General features: G+C 46.6%; 1 protein-coding gene across 1 annotated transcript; it reads left to right on the forward strand.

The window, feature by feature from the left end:
- Positions 1-1,560: 1,560 nt before the first annotated feature.
- Positions 1,561-2,144, forward strand: LOC144143408 (juvenile hormone acid O-methyltransferase-like). The gene has a single exon (XM_077675167.1). It carries the CDS (start codon positions 1,590-1,592, stop codon positions 2,142-2,144), a length of 555 nt encoding a protein of 184 aa, XP_077531293.1. The 5' UTR covers positions 1,561-1,589.
- The last annotated feature ends 20,677 nt before the right edge of the window (positions 2,145-22,821 follow it).

The following is a 22,821-nucleotide window of genomic DNA, read 5'->3' on the forward strand; positions in this document are numbered from 1 at the left end:
TGCATGATGACATCCCCCGCCCCTCGGAAGCGGACGAGGCTACTTCCTGGACCCGGACCCGCTACTGGACTACGGAGGAATCCTCGCTTGGTACCGAGAGGGCCGCCGAGCGTTGCCTGGGCCTCACCCGAGACAAGGGCGACGTGAGGGGGTCCTCTTACGACAGCTACAGACTGGAACAGCACTCACGCCGGCCCTAGCCCGGCACGTGTGTCCCAGACTGTTTGAAAGTGCTACGTGCAGTGTGTGTGCGCGAGAACTGGCAACCTTAGCCCACGTGCTGTGGGGATGTGACGCGTGTGCGGGGGGGAACCGTGCGGGACTCTCTGCCACCGGAAATGGAACACTACATCAGTTCGCCTGACCATCAGGCGCAACTCCAAGCCATCCAGCGGCTCGACGCGGCCCTGGCCCGGCAAAAGCGAACGGAGGTAACTCCTAGTAGCTAGCGCCGGACCGGTCCACGCCGAGGTCTAGTGAGATAGGGGGTTGGTGAAGTCCTGCGTGGCCTGATCTACCCTTACATGCCGGATTGATATCAATAAAGTCATTTTCCTCCTCCTCCTTCTATCGGTCTCAAACCAGGGGGAACTTTGATATCTCCCGCGCAGTCCCGAGCACGCCGCTCGAGCGTTATAGACAAGTGTTTCACCGACTGTACGTACATTGCACATAGGCGAGAGCGAAAAGCTTCATTTAACATTATATAAACCAGTATCCGTGAAATTATTAAAACTCTATAAAAGTTATTCGAGCACCTATTAAATTACGACCAACAGCAATACATACAGAGTGAAAGCCATTTGTCTCGGGCTGCCTACTTTCGTATCCCTTATTTGAACAACAAAACATACACAAAATGAACATTAAACTGTTGAAGCGGGCTGGCAAAGTTAGCGACTGGAAATATTGGCATGCGGTCTTGAACTCCGCCATCGGAACCGTGTTATCATCTGTGAATTAGTTAGTTTCGGTTCTGCGAATATTTTTAGAAATGTAAAATTTTGTTGAGCGTCATATACTCGTTGCAGTGCTATCAAAGGCTTCAATATCGCAGTGGTAAAGTACTCGAAATTTAGATAATCTCGTACAAAATCAAGCTGTATTTTGCAAGATTCAAAATACCTCGATATATGATAAGTATTTTTTTGTGACACAATATAGTGCCGACTTTTACTTGTCGCGGACTGCGTGTGGGGAGCCTATTCCCTCAATAGATCGGATAGGAAACGGAGAGCGCTGGTGGCCAATATATTTACCTTTCGTTGAATGAACCCGAGAATAAACGTGTGGACTGCTTTCAAAACTTGTCTAAATTATGCTGGCAACAACTAAAAATAACACAACTATATTTGCAATATAAAAGGTAGCGAATAACAAGGCGTTTGCATTTCCTCTGTGACAAAATCTAGCAAAGTGTAGGAATGAATGCTGTCAAAAAATGTGCAAACGAAAATTACACATACCTTAGTGCGGCTTGAAAGAAAAAGTCATTTGTGGTATAGGTCTATTGGTGTACAATGTTAATTAGTATGTTTATATATATTTCAGTTCCACTTTCCGGGCAGATAAAGATCAACGAGTGGAGAATGAGCAGCAGCGGTGCGGTGAAGAATCTCAGATATAAGTCGCCCCTTTACGCTGAAAGCAACAAATGGAAACGCACCTTGAACCTTCAGGCCCTGGATCTTTTTCGAATGGCGTTTATGCCAAGAGAGACAAGCCAACTACAGTTCTTAGATTTGGGATGCGGCAGCGGTGACTTCACGCGCGATTTCCTCTTGCCGCGTTGCCTGCCTTGCCGGAGGATCGTCGCCGTTGACGGCTCCGAAGACATGATGTCCTTCGCCCGGCAGAACAGCGGACATGCCAACATCGAGTTCGACTTTCTGAACATCAGTGAAGATGTTGGCGACTTTGTCCTAAAGTACGGCACATTCGACCGGGTCTACTCCTTCTTCTGCCTAAACTGGGTCAGCGATCAAAGGAAGGCAATGAAGAACGTCTCTGAGCTGCTCAGTCCTTCCGGCGAGTGTCTGCTGGTTTTCCCGGCATGGTCGCTTACAAAGATGTTTTGGAGGAAACTGGCGCAATTAGACCACTGGAAGGCGTTCTCCAACGTAAGTTCCTCAAGCTTGTTCTGAGAAGCGGCAAAGTGATGATATGCATGGGCCCGTACTCCAAACTTATTTCAGCGCTCATAGTTTATGTCATTGGATAATATGGAATTCATAAGAGGCGGAGAAGCGAACGTTGCTTGGATTAAAACTGTACTATATGTACTATACTGTAGAAACTTCAGCTAGATTGTTATGGCCGGTACCAAGGTAGTGTAATCGCTTACGGGAACAGAATTGTCTGACCTGTGACAGCAACGAGCTTCATTGACCAGGCAGAGGTCGTGGTCTGGGTCCGACCTGTTTAGCACACACGTGGTTGGGAGGGGGACGGAAGTGAAGGTGGTGACTGGATGTCTCGCAACCATGTGGCAAAGGGTGCATAGAAATCGGCAGTACTGGCAGGTGGTGGAATGGAAAGCTGGGTGCATGGAAAGAAGAGTGGTTACTTTGGGAATGTTATTGTGTTTTTAGCGCCCAATATCAGTAAATTATTTAGTCAGTCGGTCTTCGGGTGACGAAAGCGTACGATCGGAGAGAGATAGCGAGGAAGAATTTTGCAGTAAGACATTATCACAGCACAGTTGTCTTCTAAGGCGGGGCGAGTCACTGGTAGGCCAGAAGGGGGTGACACCGAGATGTGTGCGTGGTCATGTCCCTGCGCCACCGAATCCCTTAAAGTATGCTCAGAGTCCTTGAATGCTTCCTGGTCATGAAACTCCCAGCCAAGTTTCGTACGGGGACAAAGGCTACCGCGAGTGGCGCCACCGCCGATCGGAGGGCATCGGGCGGCCGCCGCTGCTCTGTAGTCATACCGGCAGGCAGGAACGCAGTAGCAGCATGCCCGTTCCCACCAAATTTTTTCGCCACTCACAAAATGATAAGTCCATTTGAGTGACCCACGACGCGTCAAGCGAAAGCGCACTGCTGATAAGGCGGCGAGCGTCTCTTGAAGGACTCTGGTTTTATCTTACTCCGTGGTCCGTTCCCTGCCAAACGCGCTCTGACCACGCCCCCGGCTTCCCTCCGATCGACAGCAGCGCCGCGGCGCGGCCGCAAACGAAGCTCTCCCATAGCCTGGCGGCGAAGTTTTATGACCAGAAAGGCATTGAAGGACTCTGGTATGCTCTTACCTGTCTAAAGACGAGGTGGAAGTCGTAGGCATAAATAGCAGTTTTGGGAAGGTGTGTTTTCATGTGTGTTTTCACAAGAGATCAGAGAAGGGTGTCCAATCGACATCTACGATTTTCATGATAATTTTACATATAGCTCCTTGTGCACACGGCAGAACATATATAAAGTTATTTTGTGAAAAAGATTTTCCCTTCCCCTCGAAAGTTCGCAAAGTTAGCTAGGGTCACTGGCGCGTTGAGAAGCTCGCCAAAAATTTGAAACTTTTACCCCTATAAACGAGAACTACTGCAGCTATCGCCCTACATCTTTTTATATAAGCAGTTTTTTTATGTAAACACTTGCATTCAAACGATTTAAAGTATTCATGTTTTGGCGTTCTGAGCGAATTTTCTTTAATCTGAGTTGCGAAATTGGAAAAAGAGTTTTGAAATTTGGCCGAATGTGGTGCCGTTTTCCTTTGCAACTCTACAAGCTAGGTTTGTTCAAGGTTTTAGTGTTATTCTTCTATTGTTTTTCAATTTTTCTGCGAATTTTAGTCTATGCGATCAAAACAGTTATTATTAAAAAAGTGCTGTACTGCAGCTAAGTAATGTACTCTGGTCAATTTTGAGAGCCAACTGAAAAAAAAACAGGCATCCTTAATTTCTATCAAACTTCCACAAACCTAGGTTGCTCTCAAGGTTGTTCTCAACTTGTCAAGGTTGTTCTCTAGGACCTACATCAAAAACATGTTGCAATATTTTCGTTCTTTTGCAGCTACAAGCGCCAACAATGGCTTTGCTAGCAGTATTTCGGTGTCATACTCTTGTGGTTTGAGACATACGGTGACATACTCATGACCTTAACGCTGAGAGACAAATGGCTGTTACAAAAAGAAAATCATTAAATAAACACTGCCGTGATCATGCTTTGTTGATATAACATGTGTATCGAGTACATTGTGCGAAGATCTCACGTTGAAGCTCCGGCTTCCGAACCTATGTTTCCGAACAACGCAATCCAAGACTGCAAATAACTGTTTTGTTCATACTGTATCTATTTCAGTTGTCTGATCCGGTACTCGCGCTTTCTTCAGTCTTCGGGAATAGCACCCGTGTACAATTGTCCTATTAAAATTTGAGTGCACACGATCTGGTTCCCGTGGATCTCCATGCCACCACATACTACTGCAGAGCACCTACCACCGTCGAGGCCTTCCGCCTTCACTGTCTTCAAAAGAAGATGAGGAATGGCGACATTGTTAGCTACTTTATGTTGGCCTGTGAGGGGCTTAGCATTTGACCTAAAGGCCAAGGGTGGCAGGGAAGTCCATCAAAAATTTGTGATCATATTGGTATACCATAATGCCAGGGTGGGATTTCTCGAAGATGTGTCACCTCGTGGGAGACATTTGCAAATTTGCTCTAATTATTCGCGTTACGATAGCCTGGCTGCTATGCGGTGCGAGTTGAAAGAGTATTTCTTCTTCGAGCTCTAGACCATGTTTTGTGGGAACAAAAAAAGCAAATCTGCCGCGTATTTCAAGCTCCTGCCCAGCTCTGTCTGTAGTGTACCATTTAAAATTATTAAACGCAGCATTGTTGAAACTCAAAGTGAGAATTTTTGGTGTCGCACTTCTGCAGTTGAATTCCGTGGGGCCTCCACAAATACCAAAACACACGAGACTGTGTTACCTAAGAAAAGTACAGCAATCTCAAATGTTCGTTGGCCTCCTGCGTTTCTGAGTTTACCCGTCGCAGTTAAGTGCACCTCGCACCATTTTTTAACGCTTTACGATGACACATTTGGTTTATTTTGATTTGCTGTTGTCTCAGTTAAATTCGACAACTTTTATCTTGGCCTTACCTGCCGTTATATTTTCGTCAATTTTACAAGTCGTGTACGTATATGCACCTTGCCACCACGCTGAAGCGAACTCAACGAAGCGTCGTTAGCAAAACTGCGGATCACACATGCGCTAGTGGGGGGGGGGGGGGGGGTACTTTTGGTTCAGTGACGTTACAAAGCTTACTACACTCTACAAACCAACATAACACTGTTCCTAATGGTGGTACGAATATTTCCGGGTAGCAGTTTTCTCTTGTCAGCAGGCGCTTCTGCCTAGGCGCGGCAGGAGCAGGCACCCCCATACAAATAAAGTGGCAGCGCCTATAGGTAAACTAATGTCTGGTGCCATAACTACTTCTTAAGCGCCAAAAACTACAAGGACATAGAATGAGACAGGGACACGCGCTAACTTGCAACTGAATTTTCGCTTCAGGCAAGAAAACAGTGGCTGTAATGTTGGACATAACAACAAGTATGTCGAATGTGATGGCGGCGTAGTGTACCGTGTGCCGTTGGCTTGTGGTAGAGTATATGTAGGATAGACTGGCAGATGCATCAACGCAAGGCTACGTGAACACCAGAATAATGTACTAAAAAGAAAAAATGGGAACCTCTCAAATCACAGTGCTGAATGCCAGGGGTTCGAACCCTACTTTTCTAATTCAGTCACGTTGTTTCATGATTCTGATCAACGCACGCGTGAAATAGTTGAAGCGGCTGAGATGCAATTAGGTGATTTCGAATGCGTCAGCACAACGTCGATAGCCTTGTCAGTAAAGGAAGCAGTGTTCTTGAAAAAGAACTGGTCATGGTAGTGCCTGACACGTGTGCAACAGCACCGAGTTTATCTGTTATCTCTTGTGTTTAATTCTTTTCTGTATCTCCTATCGACGATTTTTCATGTATATATTTCATGCTTGCTCAATAAAATTTAGTTGGAAGTTAGCGCGTGTCCCTGTCTCATTCTATGTCCCTGTAGTTTTTGGCGCTTAAGAAGTAGTTATGGAACACCAACTGGCCCGAACGCAAGCCCTTCTTCAAGTAATGTCTGGTGGGACAAACCGAGCAATGACCATTGCAGTGGCACATAAGAATAAAATGAAAGAGTGGCGATACTACAAAACTCTTTATTTTGTGGCACTACTGGTCGCCATCCACAGCACCGTGTGTCAGTTTTCGAAGAACTTGTTGATGGTGGCAAGAGCTAGGTTAAAACATGGCGGACAGTGCGGAACTGAGCTAGTAAAAAACTGGACCTGTCAACGATCGGTTCTTTGGGTCGGCACTCCAAGTAAAAGTGTGCTTTTCGGGGGACTCGGTTTCCGTCTTAGGAACCGCAGCCGGGTGCTATGACCGCGGTACAATAACATCTAAGGTCGTCAACCCGTGCACGTTCAAAAAAGTGTTCATTGTACGACAATAGGCGGCAATATGTAAATATCGGTTCCCATCCTAAGAGTTCAACTGAGAACGCTAAACCTAAGCACAGGGGCACCACGGCAGTTGCTGCGCCTAATCAAGGAAAGTGATTCATACCTACAAAGAGTCACATGCTTGCGCTTCTGCGTTAGACAACGCTTTCTAAGAAGTAACTTGCCGTGCTGCATCGGATGTTGTTACTGACGCTTCCACTTGCTTTCATCTTAGGGCCTGCATTAGAGAAATAGTAAAATAATCACTTAATTTGATCGCAAAACTCGTGGGTGCGCCGCAACAAATCTCCGCTGATAGCCACAAAAAACCAGTGGGCAGAGCGTACAGAGCGTACCCGAGAGTACAGCGTGCCCGAAGTCAACCAGGCCATTTCAAAGACATCATATGGCAGTGCGATAACAACCCAAACATGCCACTCCTTTCTCATTGTTCGCATGAGCAGTTTGAGATATTGCTGTCCAGCGCCTTACTTTAAAACCAACGTCTGCTGGTGGAAAGGGACAGCATAGCCAGGACGGCACTTTACACTAGAGGCTGTGCCACATCCAAATCATACATAAAGCAGTTTTGTCTCTCTCATTATCCTAAGCGATTTAATAAAAAATGCTTTACAAGCGGGACTGTCGGCTGGAATCGCACAATAATTTCAGGTGTGCGCTGCCAAAAAGTTACAGAGCTTTATTTTCAGTGAATTAGGCAAGGCTTCACACCAGGAAAGGTGAAGATCACTTTGACCTAGCGCAATTGTTTTGCAATAAAAGGAATCGTGTAATTACAGCTGAGTGAAGGAATAACAAAATATGGTTGATCCTTCTTTCATGGGAATCGGTAAAAGACGAAAGTGAAGTGTGCTTTCTCAGCGGCATTTGAATGTTTATTGTGCATCGATATGAACATACACGTCGCTATTTATATTTCGTCGATATGGTACTGTCAGACGCACGAACATTAGACACATGATTACACATGCTGGAGCATTGCGTAAATCTCATTGAAACACCAGGCGCTCGCAAACCGTGCCAACGAAACCGGACGGGTTGTCAGTGAATCGTTTGGTGAAGTCACGGTCCGCTACAGGTAAACGAGATGATTTGCGGGTCGGCAGTAGTCATGTGGTGTGCTTAGCGAGCGACGTAATGCTGGCCCCGCTCCGTGGCGTGTACGCCAGACGCTTGCGTTCCGACGAGTCAGCTGGCGGAACGCGACGGCAACGCCCCCACAGTCTGGGGGACGTTCCACATAGGCGGCGGGCAGATAAACACAGCAGCTTCCTTCCGCTGCTACGCGCTGCCCTATCAAAGCGCCAAATATCGGCGATCATTAGCTTCATGACGCACTACTTCTCGTCACCTTTCCTAGACGGCAGCACCAAATTAATCGAGACGCCTGAGGAAGACTGATCGTGGGGTCGAAACCTAGCTCCACCGCGGCAATGGAACATTTTCTGGTGATGTCATTTCCATGACGGATATGACGTCGCAGAGGTTTGTGTACCCCAGCATAACACACTTTCGTGTTAAACAATCTCCTTCGTTACAAATACCCCCGCCCCTGTCGACACTCAAAAGCTTTTAGTTAAAGGAAAATTATAGCAGTGGTGAGTGCTTGAAAATAACGTCCCCTGCGTAATTTGTGCTGATATATCCAATGTTTGGCTATTAGGAACATGAGGACTTGTGCTATGAGTTCTCTTTCTTTGGCCATGCTCATCGTATAGGGACCAGCGGCGAGAAATAGCAGGAGGAAACAAGAGACGTTGTTTGAACGTCTTGGAGTCGTTTGTTACAGCAGAAAAAATCTTGCAAATTTCACGGTACAGCGCGTGAGGTCTTAGTATGTGCTCAGCATTGCGGGCAAGTACCCAAATATTCTACATTAGAAAAACGGCGAAGTGTATGCTTCAGCAACCGCAACTTGCATCAGATATTCTGGAATTAAATTTTAGTTCATAGCTCTAATAGATAGGTGCTCGAACATCATTGATTTGTGCAGTTCTTAAGTTCTGTTTGTTGCCCCTTCCCAGATATTTGAATCATATATTCCTAGAAGCCAGGACTTGGAGAACGATAAGGAGAGGTTGTCCTACCTTGAAGATATCGTGAATGATGCTGGATTGATTGCAAACACCTGCGAACTGCTTTACCTGCCATCTAACGACGGAGATTTTGAAGAGGTCATTGGTAAGTGCAGTTAGTTGTAGTTTTTTACTGTAATCTATACTGCGGCCCTGAATTTGTATCTTCAAGTCATGATAGGAAATGATCCCGCAAAACGATTTTTTCAGTTCTTAGCAGGCAATACTTGCATTCAGAAGACTTGGTTTAAGTACCGTCGTCGTTGTTTTTAGGCTACGGAATGAGGCCGAAGATAAGGCGCTACAAGAAAGTTTAATTTCCGGTGACACTCAAATTCAGAGCCCCTCCGTCGGGATGTGTTTCTATATTTTAAATTTAAGAAGGAGGAAGGTGTGCGTGGGAAGAAAAGACAAATACGCACAAATAGCTGCGTAATCCAGCACGCAAAGTGTAAACTTGTATTTCAATTGGCAAGCAAATTTCTGTCAAAACATACCGGATTTTTTTCACGGTCTTCCCTCAAACTGCTACGGTTTGAGTTATCTGCAAGAACTACAGCGAGCCTACAGGTTTATAACCTGAATGTTTTTCGAAAGCTATAGATATGACGTATCATTCTTAATTGTAACGTTCAATTTCTGTCATCCTTTGTGTTCATTGGGTGCGTGGGTTCGGTGCGATCCTATTATAAAGCAATGAAAATACTTGCTTGCAGTAAGCTGTTGTGCCCTCGCAGATATTTTCTTATCCGAGAGCTAGGACCCCAGCCTATCTTGAGTGATATTTCACCCAATTTGCGTCGCTTCCTTGCCCGTCATTTTTCTTCTATCGGAGTAAACACATGCAAGGTTTCATAGCTGGGTAGATACTTTTTACTGACCAATTTGGCTTTAGCACTGCTTAGTATTTTTTTGGGTGTGGCGCAGCTGGTAATGTCACAAGATTGAATCTCTCCTGATAGCTAAACGCAACAGTATGGGTATGAGTCTTGACTCACAGCGTACGCTTTCCTCCTGAGATATTTATTTTTTGGGGAAATAAAATGTACCAGCACAACTTGTACGCGTGGGAAATAATTTGAACCAACATATTCCTAAAAAAATATTAGCTTCATATATTAAAAATTTAAAGTGCTTTTGTCGGGAAGCTGGTGCCTTTGATCCCAACCACAAGCAGCAGGCTTACCTGACGTGTCATTTACTTTTGTTCCAAAATTAGTAAAATAGGCAGCCCCAAATTTGTAGGAGTCTAAACGGTACACGCTGGATTGATCCGTATGATTAAAAAAATTTGCTGAGGTTTAGATTCAATGACAATGCGTACGTTTCTTTTTAGTTACCCAAAGCCGTGTTAAAAGTAGAAAATGGATCCTTCAGTTCTTTTGACTTTGCGTTCATGGGTCTTCTATGATAACACAAATTTGCAGGCTAGCGTCAATTAGTTTTCCATGAAGCGCCATTGCCGAGGCGTTGCTTTCAACACCCATGTGATACAAACACGTGATAGCTTCGTGAAACGTGTTACGAAATGAACAATTTGTACACCAAAACAGTATTATATGCCTTAGGAACGAACATCTTACCAAAGTGGCCCTGAGAGCGCTACGTGAAAAAGCGCAATACGTCTTCCCTAAAGACAGATATTTCTTATTTTAAAATAGATATTCATGCAAAGCGGAATATTTGTAATGCTCTCCCGAAGTACTCATGTTGTCCTTTTTCATGCCTAGCTCCTTGCGAATCACATTGTTGTGAATACGTCATCTTTTTTCTTTTTTATTCAGACATGCTGGTGTCGCTGAACCCTGCTGCATCAGTGATAAGTCCAGCTGATCTGGAAATTCTCAAAGACGACTTGTCCAAAGAATATTTATCGTGGGTCGGTGGAACGAACATTCCGGCACCTGCTTCCATCTATCTCGTCCACGCACGCAAATGCCAGGAATAAAAATAGTTTTTATTCTACTACGGAATTTGTTTTCGATGAGCGAAATCACTCGAGGGGTAGCTGTCCCATATTTCTTCGGAAAGAATATGTTGAATTCATTTGATAGGTAGCTTGCTTGGCGGACTTACGTTTAAATCTACCAGAGGTTAATAGTTCACCAGTTTAACACTGCGCGAGCACGTAAAAAGCAAGCAACAGGAAACGTCGACCTACTGGATGTAGACCGCGCTTTATAAAACAAGGACCTTTGTGAAACAGTTCGTTTGGCTATTTTTGTAACGGCTAAAGCCTTGAGTGCCCTAACGTGCAAAAAGGCTACGTTGTTAACAATGTGTGGTACGCAAAATGGCCGCGTTGTGAACAGTAAGTGAAGACCAATTTGAGGTCACATGGGAATTGAACCCTGGTCTCCAAAGTAGAATCGCCGTGCATTATTTGAGCATGTCGCCAGCGGTTGAGGTACAGCTAGTCTATTACTCTATTGTGAAAACGTCATATTTCGTAACCGGCAAACTGGACGGTGCGTGAGTAAAACAGGTGCCTGCAGGACACACAGAACTCATATTCTCTATCGCCTCCAATGCCTCCATCAGAAAAGCGGCCGCCGGGGCCTCGTCCTCAGCAGCGCAACGCCTTAGCCACTGCGCCACCGTGGCGGGTATATCAGAACTTTTCGATCGACCAAATGGTTAGTGGGGAAATTTATTAGTTTTTTGACAGGATGGCATAGGTCCCTTGAGAAAGCTTTCGATCTTATAGTAACTATAAGGGAAGCCATGACGCGACCGGCTTCAGAACGCTTAGGCATTTAGGTGACCCCAGGTGACCCAGAAAATTGTGTGTTCCCCGTTGCGCCAATTTTATAAGCTCTGTCAAAGTTAAGCCAGTGCCTCGTGCGATTGTGCGCCGTGAACGCTTATAATCACACGTGCTCTCAAAGGTGAGAGGTGCGGAGAATGGGATACGGGGAAAAGGTAAGTGCGGGGGCTACAGAAAAATGTGGTTGATCCTTCCTTCATAGTAATCGGTAAAACACAAAAGTGACATGTGCCTTCTACGCGGCATTTGAATGTTTTTTGCGCATCGATATCAAATTGCACATCGCTATTTATATTTCGTCGGTATTGCACCGTGAGACGCATCAACATTGGACACTAGATTACACGCGCCGGAGCATTGCGCAAATTCCATTGAAACCCCAGGCGCTCGCTAACCGTGCGAACGAAATTGAACGGGTTGTCAGCGAATAGTTTGGTGAAGTCATGGTCCGCTAGAGCGAAAGGAGGATGATTTGCGTGTCGGCAGTAGTCTTGTGGGTGTGCTTAGCGAGCGACGTTCTGCTGGTCCTGCTCCGTGGCGTGTACGCCAGACGCTTGCATTGCGACGAGCTCGGCTTGTGGAACACGACGGTGACGTCCCACAAGCTGAGCGCCGTTCAACATAGGCGGCGGGCGGATAAACACAGCAGCTTGTGCTGCTATACGCTGCCCTATCGAGACGCCAACTTTCTGCGCTCATTAGCGCCATGACGCACTACTTCGTTTCACCTATCCTAGACGGCAGCACCGCTAATAAACACATTGAGTTTCTCAATATCACCTATAGTACAAAGTGTCGCTAGGATCACACGGCGCCATGGGAATTGTGGGTTCTGTGGGAAGCGGGAATCGAATCAAAGGGTGACGGATTCGGTTTCTCGGCTCTGAAGTGTTTGTTACTTCGGTTTTCGGTATGCTTTTCCGTTTTCAGTTGGCCGCTTTCTGGCATTCATTGGCTATCACAGATATATCTAAATAATAACGTGATTAGCACTTAACGCATGTGCTCACGTTAGCGGCGAGTTTCTTAACAGGAAGGGGTGACCACATGCAACGACGGTGACGAGCCAGGCGGAAAACGTAACTCAAATGGGTCTGGGTGACAGGGACCAGCGAAAAAAATTAATACACTGCCACTAATGTCCTCTGTCGCCGTCGTTCGTCGCTACAGTTCACTGTACCGCCGCTGCCACTCCCTTATGGGCTGCTTCTGGCCGGTAAAAAGCGAGCGATGGTTCCAGGGGCCTGTTATACCGCTTCATACAGCTTGCCGCCACCGCCCACACTACAGCCACAAAATAAGCTACGCTAGCCCACACTGTCCGTTTTATGCACACATTCAGTTACAAGTTTCGCGTCATTCGTCGCCGTCGCTGCGTTTACTCACCCCTTGAAGCATGCACTGCCTTGGGCAGGCGCAATGAAGTAACTTACATAGCTACTGGACAAGCCAGTATTTATTTTCCATTTAAAGCATTCATGCAATTTCATAACGCTTTGCGCGCGTGCTTGAAGACCTACTTGCGGTAATAGGCTTCGCATCTAGGTTTATTTATATCTGCTTGGACAAAGCAAATAAATACGATGCGATTACATCATTCTTGCATCTCTATGTTGCATCTGCTTTGCCTCCTTAAGCGCGTAGCATACGTTAATAAGACTGTATAGAGAGGAAGCAAGAACACAGCTTTAGACAATCTAAATAATTGTTTCCTGCTAAATATCACAAAACATCAAAGGAAACCTCACCCAGTTCGGAGTGTGTAATATTTTAAATATATATCTGGGACGGCCCGCTGTGTCTGGTGGCGTTAGCCAAAGACAGGACTTCGGCTTTTCCCCCCTCTGTAATCCCCAAATTTGTTTTGCAACATGAGACCTCTAAACAGTGTTTCATACAAAATAAAATTTGTTAACATCGGCACTTTTGGCAGCAATTTTTTAAAGAAAAGCTCAATTTGCGTAGCCACAAAGTCGTTGCCGGCCATGCCACGCCGAACTTCCTGGCCGAACGACACATTATTGCGGCACCCATAGAGGCGTAGAGCGCATTCGCCAAATCACGTTGACGCTAGCGCCTGATTCCACTCTAGGTGAGCTAGTGAGAAACTGAATGGATAAGCACAGCAGCTTCCGCTGCTATACACTGCGCTATAGAAGCGCTAACTATCGGCGCTCACGTTAGCGTCATGACGCACTCCTTCGCTTCACCTCTCCTAGATGGCAGCACCATCTGATTGGAGACGCTACAGGAAAGGACATGAGGCGCGTTCGTACAGCTCTAGGGGGATGACTTCATAGCTCAGTGGGCAGAGAATTTCACACCTCCCGTAGTGGCCAGAGTGATCGTGGGCTAGAAACCTAGCGCCGCCGTGCAATAGAACTTTTTCTGGTGATATCATTTTCGTGACGGATGTGAAGTCGGTAACGCCTATTGTACCCCGGCATAAAACACTTTCGTGTTAAAAAATGATACTAGGAGGTACTGGCTGCATGCAAGTTCACTGCTTGTTCTCACCTACTCTGCCTACTGCGAAGGCCTGCGTTTGGGTTTAGTCTCGCTTGGAAATTGTGTGCGTCCTCACCGGCGCTCGGTGCAAAAATTGAAATATCTCTAGAGAAATTTGGTTCGTCTGCGTTTAACCACGCAGTTTTATCAATACATTCAACGTCGCCTCTAGGTCGCTTACTATGAAGCTTGGGAGCTCTTCCACGTTCAAAAAACGGAAGGGCTCATGATTTTTTAGTTGTTTACAGATACTTCAGGTTCTTTTTGGGCAAATGAAGATTGGAAACCTTGAAACAAAAAATCACATTGCAGTCCACTCTTTGAATGCGGAAGCTCAGTGCTGCAATTGTATAGATCCATCCGATTTGATAAATTGAAAATTGTGATTTGGCTGATTTCTTTATGGCACTTTTGTGGTTCATCATGACCGTTTCGTGGATGACTAGGATCGTCTTCTGGGCTTGTTTTTTTGGGCCGTACCTGATGGCGTGGTTTAGTAACTATATTGAATAGTCATAACACAACTTAGTCGGAGGGGCTTTCTAAGTTAGGGTTTGGGCGCGAATACGATCCCTTTGTAAAATTGGTATAAGACAGGGGGCTTACCGTACTCGAGGTGCCTTATAAGTATCATTACAACGAGCTACATTTATTACCGCATGGCGTGTAGAAAATGCCACATCAAACGTGACACACACGCACACGCACACACACACACACACACACACACACACACACACACACACACACACACACACACACACACACACACACACACACACACACACACACACACACACACACACACACACACACACACACACACACACACACACACACCACACACACACACACAAGCACGCATGCACACACGCACGCACACACACACAGACACACACCGAGAGGGAGGAGAGAGAGAGTACGATCTTTAAGGAAATCTGGCAATGTTAGCTGGGCTAAAATGCCTAACTTTCATCGCCAGTCGATGACGCAATGAAGATATATGCGATGATGTTGAAGAACGTGATGCGCACGAAGACGTTGAGGTATTTACAGAGACTGGTCTAGGCCTGTGTGCAGCAGGTACTCTATCAGAGCTTTAGTAGTCCGTAAAGCTTGTTCGGGACGTGCCCACGGACCTAAAACATCCTTTAGGTGCAAAATCTCTTTGAAGAGGTCAAAGCCGCAGTGCCGTCGACCGCCATAGGACTGATGCGGCCAGCCATTGCGTTTAAAGAACGGAGGTCAATCTCCCTTTGCTGGCATCATCGTAATGTCTACGGCCGCATGTGCGCACGCTATGTTTTCTTCCTCTTCACAAGCTTCCCCTTGACCTTCCAACAAAGACAGACCTTGCTGGTCGTTCCTCTTCCCCTTGACGCTCGAGTCTTGTCGTGGGGGGTCGGCGGATTCCACGTTAGGTGAATGTCCCGAAGACTCTGCAAGGGGCACTGAGAATCGAGAACACTCACGCACCAGGTGCTGGAGGGATTCCCGCACATCAGAGTGTGGGCAGAGTGGCGACACAGTTTGTTTCATCTTAAAAGGAGAAGTTGCGAGTGTATGCGACATTCAACCGCACGCAATGGGAATGGGCTTCTACCCGCTCGGAGAGTCCTGATGGCATTTCGGATGTGCAGTTGGGATCAATGGAACATACCGGCACGCATGGATGTGATACGCCGTCCCATATTGTTCGCTACATGTTCCATGCCATGATAGATGCAGACAGAGGCGTCCTTCCTGGAAGATGGTATGAATATTGCCAATGCACAATGGTTGTACGGAAAGGCTGCCGCAATTTCCGCCTTCACAATGCCAGTTATACAACAATGAGAAGGAATCCACTTGACTGCTGTGTGATGGTGCCATGGCAGAGGTTGGAGATGTAGGTATTTTGGAAATGGCGCTAGACATTGAAGTGCAGTCCTGGAGTCTGTGAAGATAGCCCGCTCTCGTGCGAGCTGCGTGATGATGTGAGCGAAAGCCACCCTCAGAGCTGAAAGTCCTGTAGCCGTAGTTGACGTTTTCTAGCGGAGCATGGAACTGATGGTGGTGCGGGATGACGGTACCGACACACCAATTGCGGATGATGCGGGTGACAGCGACCATCAGTGCACAGATGAGTGTGGTCTTTGTATTTCCGTAAAATGAGGTCCAGAGGGAATAACCTGAGAACGGAAGGTGAAACATGCTCCTTCCTCGTTATGACGGGCACAGTAGTCGTGTCTGGTATGGGCAGGAACATCCAGGGTGGGCGCTGAGGAAACGCAGGCTGTTGGTGTACCTCCGGCGGAAATTCACGTAATTTTTTTGCTCAGCTTGTCACTAAAGGGTGACCCCGCTGTATTGCAACAGTACGTAGACATGCACGAAGCAATTCCTGCGTTTTTAGAGCGAGTGGCGAGAGCCTCCTGCATTCTGTCAGCGTTCCTACAGTTGTGGTAATCTTTGGAACGCCAATGCAGAGCCTCAGGGGTTGTGCTTGCAGGCTCTACGGCACTTTGACAGTTCCTTTTGATAGGGAGACCAAAGCAGGGATGCTAATGCATCATCATCATCATCATCGGGAGACCAAAGCAGGGATGCTAATGCATCACCATCACCATCACCACCACCACCACCACCACCACCACCACCACCACCACCACCATCATCATCATCACCATCATCATCGCCGTCGTCGTCATCATCATCATCAGCAACAACAAGATCATCATCATCATCATCGCCGTCATATTCATCGTCATCGTCGTCATCATCATTATCATAATCATCATCACCACCCTACCTAAGTCCACTGCAGGGCAAATGCCTCTCCCATTGAATTCCAATTATCCGGATCCTGTGCTAACTGCGACCAATTTATCCCCGCAAATTTCTTGATCTCATCTGCACACCTAACGGTTTGCTGATGTAATGCATCAGGCCAACGCAAAGCGCTTCGTATAGCCGGAGAAAAGAGTTGACTGAACAACTGGCCTTGTTCGTGGAGAGCATACGGAATATGCGAGGGAATGAAGTATTCTTGTCCTTGAGGTGGCTAACATGAGGCTACCAGGTAAGATTACTATCAGACGTTATTCCCAAGAACATGTAGATCGAGAGGTATGGTATTGCGGTCCCCCCAACCGTGAGGCCATAGCGCGTAAGGTCACGCTTCGTAAAGGCTATCGCAGCACATTTGTTCCCCGAGATTTCTAACCCTTCTGTTGCCAGAAATGCCACAATAAAGTCAGTTGCCCGCTGCAGTCGGGACCGTAACACTTGCCTATTGCGGCCAGAACTCCATACGCAAATGCCATCGGCCTACGGAGAGATCTCTACCGAATGCGTCACGCACTTCTCCAGGCACATTCTGCCAATGGTAACGAGTGTAGGGCTCAGCAGCCCACCCTGGGGAACCCCTCAAAGCACCTTATGCAGCGATGAGTAGTCGCTATCCGTAGACATGTACACATACATATTGGAGGGCTAGTCTGATAGCCATGCATACATGCGGCCACTGATGCCTAAACACTTCACCGCCGAGAGGATAGCTTTATGCACCACGCAGTCGTATGCTCGTTCGATGTCAGATCCTCCGACATAAGTAACCGTACAGCAGGACTATTGCAATAGGACCACTTTCATGTTTTTAGTTATTTGACATAGAAGCTTACAACTGCCATGCGATATACCTCGAAGATTAGATAGGTTTAGAAAGGCGATTACAAAACTTTGTGGGGTCCAATTAACGCTGTTATATATAAAAACTGTTACCCTTAGCTGAATGAAGGCAAAGCTCAATGTTCTGAATCCTTGCCAAAAACAAAACAAACACAAAAATACGCCCCACAATGCTTCCGTACTTCCTTCAAACAAATTCACAAATTCCTTTATTCAAACAAATCAACCACAAAAATAAGCCGTAATGATAGTTCCAGATCAGGTGTTACACAAGTAGCATAAATAAAAGAAATTCAGGAACAAACTGAAAAAAATGAAGGAAACTCTTACTAACGCGTGAGACTTCAAGGTAGCAAAGCTGTACCCAACCTTCAGGACCATTGCGAAGGTTTAGTCACGACTGCAGCCGATTTGCTTCTTCTTCGCTGCCACAACGATCTCAACGTCATCATTGTTGTTATAAGGGTGAGCTGCTTGGATGTTTTTGGAAGCGATAATCATTGGACATTACCTCGGAGGTGCATACGGTATGACGTGTTTTTCTCGTTCCGACCAAGTGTTGCCACGAATATGGCGAACGCTGGAGTTTTTTTTTTGGCAACCTGGGCCAGTTCCCACTAAGGATGTTTCCTGACAAACGTCCGCTGGGGACGCCTGGCGGTTATCGCGAGGCACGAACACGAGCTTAATTATCTTTGCGTTCAAATGCGGAGCAAAATCAAGGAATGAACGTTTTACTAATCACACACACAGGCTGAGGGTTCACTTTTCTTTTGTTTTTAGACATCCAGGAATGGCTGATCACTCGGTGGACGTATTTTTTGAAGAATACAGGGCAGGCAGTGCACAAGCGATAAAAGGTGTCGTTTGGAAAGCTTGGTATCTGGTGAGGACCTATGATTTCAGTTTGTGCTAGATTCTGCAGGATCCCTGTCATATGACGATGCTTTGAAGAAGCGTTTAGTCGCGGTAGAGCATACTCTGTAAGCCCGTTTACACGCCCCTCGCAGAAGGTAACTGTAACATGAATTTTGGCGAGACCTTACGTCACGACAAGACGACGCAGCATTAATTTTTGTCGTGTGCTGGTTCACGAGTATCTGTCTTACTTCGTAGAGTGCTAATAATATTTATGCCACATTGGCTTGTTCAGGCTAGTCATCGATGTGTGAGGTATAATACGGGCAGGCGTAACTAGAGTGCTGTCAGGTATCAGGTATGAGTGCTCCGCTGTATTATGTAAGAACACACCACGAACCCTGTTTGCATAGTAGGCCCCTAGTAGTCGTTGAATGACCATCTGAGGAAACGCTGATTAAGGAGACGGTTAGTAAATTTCAGGGCCATGGAATTACAATCAGCTCCACCCATATGCCGGTTTCACTACCCTGGCCTGTGACACACACCTGGCGCTTATACAGGACAAATGTACCAAACTAAGACATCGTCAGAGACATTTATACTCTCCTGAATACACCACATTTGCAAACAGAGTGACTGCTCCAATAAATATGTATTTCCAACGCATACAAACAGTAAATTTCAGTCACGAACGTGGTGCAAAAGCAGCGTCGTCAATGGCTTTACGGATGGAATTTCCCGCGGCTGCTTTCAAAACGGGCCGCTAGGGGGATTTTAGTGGCGCCCCTAAAGGCAGCGCTCGAGGTGTATAGTTACTGATTAAATAATTTCTTCTGCTCCCTCACATAGTTTGTGGGATTCTACATTTCACACACTAGTGATTTCCCACCCCGCAGCCATCGCGCTCAGCAAACATGCCTTGCGAGCGCCGGCTGCGGACGGGTTCGTTGTTTGCGGAGGCAGGAGGCGGCGAGGGCAACACATCAATGGCAGCATTTATTGCAAAGTGCAAATCAAATACACTGCATACAGACTAATCGTAAGCCATAACGGTAACACTGAGAGCGAGGCATTAAACAACGCTAGAGATCGAGATGGTTCGACTCACCGATGGCATACCGAAGCAGCGGAGCGCTGCGGAGTGCGAGCGCGGTTGCAGTCTCCCAGCTCGTCCGGACGCGTCCTTTCTGTCGCGTTCCCCAGGTCAGGACCAGCCCGCCGAAACGTCCGCGCGCTACCGGATCCCCAAGACAAGAGGGCGTCCTCACGTCACGGTCTTCCGACAACCCCCCCACAACTCGCCTTTTCGTGGCGCTAGTGCAGAGGAAGAACTGGTTCTCGGGTAAGGCAGAGGGGAAAAGGGTCAATGCCTCCACCAGGGCGACAACAAACCGTCCGGTCGCTGGCGCCCTCCCGTCTGGTTCCCGTCGCGTGAGCGGGGCGCGTTGTGCACGCCGGCCGCGATGGAAAAGGGGTTCGCGTGAAAGTCGCGATCCCCACAAGTTTTACCTAATTGGTTTCTGCGTATACAACAAGCTCTTGGCCATTCGTGTAAATGGGTGTTCGTCATTTGACTTGCGTAACGCGCAACGGCATTGGACGGACTACATTCTGGGCCCCTGATGTGCTACGCATTTAAAAGGCGGACAAGTCTGGTGAGAGCTTTGCTCTAGGTACAATATGGCACTTAGCGCAACACAAGCGTACAAACAGTAAAAACTTTTAATACGTAGGCCATGCAAATTTTTTTTCAAGAGGCCTATGTGCAGTACATAAATAAAAGAGTAATGAGGCATAAACCACCGGAGAATTGTTTGATCAGTTACATCATTGCAGAATGCAATTGCACAAGAGATCAGGATCAAAGAGTTTATGTTACTTCGAAGGAGTTGCTCACCCGAACCGCATTTCAGATCATCCGACACCCTGTTGTCCAATGGTGTTAACTTCGTTTCGCTATTCCGTAAATGCAAAAATTTCACGGCGTTTACCGTAGGTAAGAAAACGTGTCGTTTCAAGTCGTTTTGCTGAGCTTACAGTTATAAGTATTAATAATGAACATTTTCTCAAAGTGGTCATGAGAGCGTCACGTCTAGAAGGGCTATAAGTCCTCCATGAAGACGGATATATCTTATTTTACAATAGCTATAGTTGCAAAGCGGAATACTCGCAATGCTCTCCCCAAGTATTCATGTTGTCTATTTCTATGCCTAGCTCCTTGCGCATCACATGGTTGCCAAAACGTAATTTTTTTTCTTTTTTATCCGGACATGCTGGTATGGTTGAATCCTGCTAACTCAGTGATAAGTCCAGCTGATCTGCAAATTCTCAAAGACGACGTGTCCAAAAAATTTTCATCGTGGATCAGTGGAACGAACATTCCGGCACCTGCTTCCATCTATCTTGTTCACGCACGCAAATGCCATTAATAATAAGAGTCTTTTATTGAGTTACGCAATTTGTTTTCGATGACAGAAATCACTCGAGGGGCAACTGTCCCTCATTTCTTGGGAAAGAAGACGGTGAATTAATTTGAAAGGTAGCTTGCTTTTCGGACTTAGGTTTAAAGCTGCCATAGGTTAATAGTGTCTAGTTTAACATTGCGCAGGCACGTAAAAAGCACACAACATCAAACGTCGATGCGCTGGAATTAGACCGCGCTTTATAAATCGAGAAACTTTATGACACAGTTGGTTAGGCTATTTTTCTCACGGCTAAAGCCTGGAGTGCCTTAACGTGCAAAAAGGATGCCTTGTTAAAGGATGTCTGGTACGCAAAATGGATGCCGTTATGAACTGTAAGTGAACACAAAATTGAAGAGTCATAGGAATTGAACCTTTGTCTCCAAAGTAGAATCGCCGTGGATTATTTGAGCATGTCGCCAGCGCTTCATTTACAGTTACTCTATTAGTCTATTGTGCTTACGTCATATCGTGTAACCGGTAAACGGGATGGTGCGTGAGTAAAAGCAGGAGACACAGAACTCATATTCTGAGTAGAGAACAATTGTATTAGGAGCATCGATGTTGGGGCATGAAACAGAAGAACAATGAATGTTCAACTATTTCGCGCCAAAAACGAAGAAACGAAAGAGGGAAGAAGTCCTTACAAACATTACCATCCCCTCCTAAAGACAGTTGACAGAAGCCCGAAAGCTACCTCAGATGAAACCTGCCTCAAACGTGCCTCAAAACCATTTGTAGAAGTGCGTTCAACTTCCTCTCAATGTGCGTCCAATAGATCCTCAAACCTTTAAAGAACCGAATCACAAACGAAGAACGAACTAACGCGACGTTTTTTCGGGCACTAAGCAAATGCATCTACGAACGATATTAGTGTGCACCGATACGTGGACGTGTATTGTCTTATCTAGGAGTGTTTTTTTTTCGCGATTTCAGAGTAACCGCTATGTCACAAGGAAATCCCGCTCTCACGGAGCGCCATGTGCCCAGAAAATATATCAGAACTTTTCAAACGACCAACTAGTTAATGGGAAAATTCATTAGTTTTTTAAAAGGACGCCATAGGTCCTACGAAGAACGCTTTTGATCTAATAGCAACTATAATTAAAGTCATAACGCGGCCACCTTGAGAACCCTTAAGCACTTAGGTGACCCCAGGAAAAAAAGTTCTTTCGTTTTTGCAGCCGCCCCTTTCCATAGGGGCGATTTACCGTGCAAGCCGGGTGAACTTCCCAAGTGTTGTAGTCCCACACGAGGGCCGAGAGCCAGGATGGGGAGTCGCTTGTACCTATTTTACCAGTAGGTTCCCGGTGCCACCAAGGCACACGAATGCGCATGGTGCCTTTCACAGCCACGGTGGAAGTTCAACTCGTGACCGCTTGTGGCAGGACATGCCGCCAGACTCTTTCACCCCCGGAAATGGCGCAATGTGGCATGATGGCCGGGGGCCCCGCCAGATGGAACAGGGTCAGGGGCCCCTAGCAAGGTGTAAGGCAGTTGTCCAGACGTGGATTCCCCTTTTAAGGGCCCGCACTCGACCGGGGACGCCTGTACCCATTACAGAAACTGGTGGGGGCCCGGTGGTACCAAGATTCGAACCCAGTACCTCCCGCAGTCGAGGCCAGTGCTGTACCTCAGAGCCACCGGGTTATATCCAGGTGACCCCGAAAATGGTCTGTTCCTCGTTTCGCCAATTTTCTAAGCTCTGTCGAAGTCAAGACCGTGCCTCGTGCGACTGTGCGCCGTGAAACCTTGTAAGCACACGTTCTTTCAAAGGTGAGAGGTGCGGAGAATGGGATACGAAGAAAAGGTAAGTGCGGGGGTTATAGAAAAGTGTGGTTTATCGTTCTTTCATAGGGATCTGCAAAACGCGAACGTGAAATGTGACTTCACAGGGGCACTTGAATCTTTTACCAGCATCGATATGAACGTGAACATCCCTATTAATATTTAGTCGGTATGACACCG

Source organism: Haemaphysalis longicornis, unplaced genomic scaffold (genome assembly GCF_048455015.1).
Source record: "Haemaphysalis longicornis isolate Haplotype H1 unplaced genomic scaffold, Haemaphysalis longicornis Haplotype H1 scaffold_6, whole genome shotgun sequence".
Classification (NCBI taxonomy): Eukaryota; Metazoa; Arthropoda; class Arachnida; order Ixodida; family Ixodidae; genus Haemaphysalis; species Haemaphysalis longicornis.